This window comes from Penaeus japonicus, unplaced genomic scaffold (assembly GCF_977035675.1).
Source record: "Penaeus japonicus unplaced genomic scaffold, GWHDUDI00000001_assembly GWHDUDI00000031, whole genome shotgun sequence".
Classification (NCBI taxonomy): Eukaryota; Metazoa; Arthropoda; class Malacostraca; order Decapoda; family Penaeidae; genus Penaeus; species Penaeus japonicus.
In genome coordinates, this window is record NW_028234433.1 from 14,967,859 (window position 1) to 14,972,858 (window position 5,000).

The 5,000-nt window shown below is 44.2% G+C and overlaps 1 protein-coding gene across 2 annotated transcripts in view; it reads right to left on the reverse strand.

Annotated features, from left to right (window-relative positions):
- Positions 1 to 5,000, reverse strand: part of LOC122246385 (prestin-like) — a 13,413-nt gene that overhangs the window by 4,941 nt on the left and 3,472 nt on the right. Inside the window, exons 2-11 of one of the 2 annotated variants that reach the window (XM_086555739.1) lie at positions 4,643 to 4,765; positions 3,949 to 4,131; positions 3,715 to 3,825; positions 3,402 to 3,586; positions 2,492 to 2,659; positions 2,278 to 2,382; positions 1,733 to 1,866; positions 1,146 to 1,308; positions 561 to 737; positions 1 to 179 (exon numbers count right to left, since the gene is read on the reverse strand). The exon at positions 1 to 179 is cut by the window's left edge and continues 94 nt beyond it. In XM_086555739.1, the coding sequence (XP_086411865.1) occupies positions 1 to 179; positions 561 to 737; positions 1,146 to 1,308; positions 1,733 to 1,866; positions 2,278 to 2,382; positions 2,492 to 2,659; positions 3,402 to 3,586; positions 3,715 to 3,825; positions 3,949 to 4,131; positions 4,643 to 4,742 (1,505 nt within the window). In that variant the 5' untranslated portion in view covers positions 4,743 to 4,765. Of the gene's footprint in view, positions 180 to 560; positions 738 to 1,145; positions 1,309 to 1,732; positions 1,867 to 2,277; positions 2,383 to 2,491; positions 2,660 to 3,401; positions 3,587 to 3,714; positions 3,826 to 3,948; positions 4,132 to 4,642; positions 4,769 to 5,000 lie in introns of both variants that reach the window. The other variant, XM_086555740.1, reaches the window with a different exon arrangement.

Here is a 5,000-nt window from a genome sequence, read left to right on the forward strand (position 1 = left end):
ATTATAGACACGCCGATGCCCACAAACAGGCCGTAGTCTATGTTGACGACGACGCAGGCGAGGAAGGAGGAGATCCAGATAAGGGCGTCTAACTTGGAGACTGGCCAGAGCGCCACAAGCTCGCGAAACTGCACGAACATCCCCTTCAGAGCCACCGCGATGATGGATGACAAAACGCACTGTTGACAAGAGCAACGCTCGGTAAGGGACTGGACGTAAACAACACAACACACATGATAAATCAATGAACATAACGACAATGACTATGATCACAGAAAAAACACTCATAGTAATGGGCACAATATAGATATGATAAAACACTGCCACAGTAAGAAAGAGTTCAAAGGGAAAGTTCATCCATAGACGAAGGCAATCGAAATGGAATTTTTGATGGAATTTTTGATAGCCTACGCCTGAGAATAAGCTTTCATTTCGAAACGTAACGATTTTAACTCTTTCTTACTGTGGCAATGTTTTAGTATAACAATGACATTACCCATAAAAAATATGAATTATTAAAAAAAACTCAAAATAAAACTAACGCCAGTTCAGGCACTTACATTCGGCAGAGTCTCGAACAATGGGCCGACGAACAGCAAGATGAGGAGAATGAAAACACAGGTGATGAGGGGCGTGATGAGAGTGACTCCGCCCACGCCTTCTTGGATAAGGGAGCGAGACATGGAGACAGCCACGGGACCATTCGAGAAGAAGGAACCGAAGACATTGCTCATACCCTGCGGGTTGCATGAGAACGCGATCGGGAATTAAATCTCTTTGAGGTTTTCCTAATGGATGGACACTTTCTTCGTTCTACATTACTATGACTTTCATTCCTATTTACATATTAACGAACCTTCTCTTTAGTTCACTGCGACAAATCTAGAAGCTGTTTGAATGAAACTTCACAGAGCACGAAATGTATTTTAGATACTTCGATTAAAACTTATGAAAAATGACCTGAAACATATGGGTTACTCCTCTGAGATTTGAGAACTTACTCATTTTCGACTATACCATGTCAACATATCGACAGTAAACATACATATACCCTTTAGCATCCATTCTAGTGTAAGAAGTACCCTCTTCTCTCTGTCTGGCCTCGCCTCCACCTAAAGTCAAACACAATACGCAAACCCGCGTACCTGAGCGTAGAGTTCCTGCGTGGCGTCGACCGAGTAGCCGTTCTTCTTCGCGAGCAGCGTGGCCATGGAGAAGGTCGTCGTAAACCCGAGGAGTCCGACGATGAACCCAGTCACGACGAGGCGAGGGAGCAGTTCAAAGGGCGGCAGGGAAGGCGAAGGCAAACTGTGTCGTGGAAGAGGTTTGACGATGGTTCGAATCATGTCCTGAGGCTAGTCAATAGGATACTGGTAATAGTTAGTAGAAATAGTTCGAGAGGCAGAGAGCAGTGAGTGACCGGAAATAAATTGTGGATTGGAGAGGGTCCCCGTGCATGCCGTAGGATCAAATCATGTCCTGAGATCGGTCAGTAAAATACTCTTAATGATAAATAGCTTGACGAAACCAGGACTTACCCCGAATGAATGAGACTGATCAAAACTTTAATCAAAACTTTATTAGTGTTAGTAAGTGAAAGTAATTCAAAAGGCAGGGGGCATTAAGCGCAAGTAACTGTGACAAGGAGAAGGTTTCCGTGTGATGTAAATGACGTTGGATCAGATCATGTCGCGGAACTAATGAGCCAAATGCCGACGAAAACAGAACTCACCCCGTGGGAATGTCGCCCACGACGCGGACCCCGTAGTTCTTGTTGAGTTCGCCGAAATAGGAGGCAGCCGTCCCAGCCACCACCGCCATCAGCTCGATCGGGATGGGCAGGTTCGTCACTTTTTTGACCCGGGGCTTAATCGAGGGAATATCCATTAGTCTTCCAACAGCCACGCCCCTCACCCAAGAATAGGTGCTTCATTTCACTCTCGGGCAAACAAACATAGGCAAACATTTTTCTTGACTGCTACCTCAAGATCTTTGATTATAAAGCAAGTGTTCTAACTACTTTCTTCGAAAACAGTTAACAAGAATATTATTCATTTTTCAAGAATAACAAGAATAGCCTCTATTTCCTCGCCCCTGCGAGCCGTTGATTCTAATAATATAATGATAATGATAACAATAACAATGATAGTTATAATAACATTAATCATTAACAATTATTGAAATTATGATGATATCAAGTGTTAACATTATCATCCTCATCATTATTATGATCATCATCACTTTTTTCAGCACAATCTGCTCCTTCCCATGTCTTACCTTGATGAGTTCGTTATTAATCACTAGAATGACTATCGTAATGCATGAGATAATCATGACAGCGACGTTGGCTGACAGCAGCTTACTGATGACATCCATGTACGTCTGAAGAAAAAAAAAAAGAGTTATAACCGTCACCATCATTTCTTTACGACACCAATGCCGAATAAAATCACACCTCTCCCGCATTATTCCAAGGTCACACACAACTTACTTTGATCATATTGAAGGGGCCGTTGTATCGAGGAACAGCGATACCGAAGAGGGACTTGACCTGCGAAGTGAGGACGTGGAAGGCCACTCCTGTCGTGAAGCCTGAGATGAGCATGTCTGACAAGAACTTTCTGAAGAGATCTCCCAAGTGCAGCAGGCCGAACACTATCTGTGGGTGTGTCGGGATGGGTTTGGGAAATGGGTTTCATTGGAGGTCTGGTTGATGATAGAAAATGATCGAGAGAGATATATAGAGGAGGGGAAGGAGGGAGGAAGAGAAAAAGAGAGAGGGAGAGAGAGACAGAGACAGAGAGAGAGAGAGAGAGAGAGAGAGAGGGAGAGAGAGAGAGAGAGAGAGAGAGAGAGAGAGAGAGAGAGAGAGGACGGAGGGAGAGAGAGAGAGAGAGAGAGAGAGAGAGAGAGAGAGAGAGAGGGAGAGAGAGACAGAGACAGAGACAGAGAGAGAGAGAGGACGGAGGGAGAGAGAGAGAGTGAGTGAGAGAGAGAGAGAGAGAGAGAGAGAACACCATTCACGAAGATAGTCTTGGAGTTATTTTTTTAGAAACAGAAATCGAATTTGCTGTCATTTTAGATCTTTTAAATAACACAAGAAAAGTCATCCATTTGTATTGAAGAAATTGATAATGATAGAAGCTGAGGGTCGAACAGGTATTGCATGGGTTTATTATCCCGTAAGATAAAGAAAAGTCATTCAACTATGAAAAGCTATGTTTCATTTCGTATTTGTACACATGTTGACGTTTTGTCTGCGTTAAAGTAATATTAGTCATGAGTAAAACAAAATGAAAATACATGGACAAAGCATAACCTATATTCTACTTCCAGTTCCAAAAACAGCTTGAACTGTTAATGCTACCATCCCCCCGAAAGCCATCAGCCAAGACACCTACCTGCCAAAAGCCGACTGCGAAGGACAGAGTCGTGGCGACCTGCACCGGTGTATAGGTCAGAGAGGTTCCATTGACGACGTCCCGTAGGAGGCTTTCGTTCTGAGATCCCTGTGGTGATTCTTCGGTGCTTGAAGAGAGGTCACCCACCGCCTGACCCATCAAGATACTCACAACAGCGGACGTCCCTAAGATGCCCAATGAGGAATGTCATTCTTGTTGTAAAGTTTGCGGCTTCGCATTCGTATTATTATCGACAATACAAAAAAAATCATGAAATACGTCATTAAGAAATAAGACTGGTGGCTGAGCTTACCTATAGAGATGTGAGGAGAGGTGCCCATCACTACATACATCAGGAGAGGGAAGAAGGCCATGTAGAGGCCTACGACAGGCGGCAGGCCGCCCAGGAGTGCATATGCCATCCCTAGAGAAAATTCACTTGATTAGGTTTTCGTTCTCTGTCAAACTACCATAAAGGTGCTGATGATATCAACAACCTAATGACCTCAGAGTGCATAGGATTCTACAGTGATGAGGTAGGACTCACCTTGAGGGATGTGCATGATGGCCACAGTCACGCCTGAAATGGCATCTCCCATGAAGGCGGCGCGGGCGTCGTAGCGAGGCAGCCAGGAGAGGATGGGCAGCCTCGCCGTCACGGCCTCCCACGCGCGGCCCCGCTCGCAGCGACACGATTCTCGCGCCCGCTCGCCCGCCCTTTCGCACAAACCTGTAGGAAAAACATGGATGGATAAGATCTTTGGAAAAAGCAAGTTTTCTTAATAAATAAATGAACTGTAAATAGTGTACTATACGAGTTAAAGTCGTGCATAGGATTCGATTCGATTTGATTAGCTTTACATTTTACAGAGAAGAAAACATGTTTCGAAGGAGTTCTTGTGTTATGCGAATTTGCACTTTTTCCAATAAAAAGAATTTGTCACACTTTCATTAGTGCATCATGGCTAAGAACAAAAAACAACAGGTGTATCGCTCTTTTTTTTATTACAGAAATTGAAAGGTTCCCTATTCTCGTCCGCCTGGTAAAAAAAAATACCGTTACGTTTCTTATCATTTCTAAAAAGTCAGTATACGCCCTTTACGTAAACACAGACATATCCAAACCATAAAGCTCAAATAGGACCCAACCTATCTATCTCTAATGAACCTCCTTAATATCTAGAGGTCAATTCATAACTGTAAATCCACTTAGAACTTTGATGATCATGAGACTGACTTACCTCGCTTCTTCCTTGGGTTATACTGATACGCATGATCTCTCTTGGTCACAGTGAGGGCCGGGCGCACCACCTGAAGTTCCTTTGGCGATTCACAGTCCATCGTCACGATTTCGAAGGAAGTTGCTGCTGGAAAAAAAGGGACGGTGAACTGTGTAATCATTGAGATATTACCTGAGTCATCCTGGACAGTTTAGTATGAGAGGTGTAGCGTAACATACTGCCCCCCCCCCCTTCCTTGGATACTGCGCGCGCGTCCGCGCATGTGTGTGCGTGTATCTGTGTTATGAGTGTCATGCATTTACGAGCCTGCATGTATGAATGCGAAATCTGTGTCTGTGTGCGTGTGTTTGCGTGCATG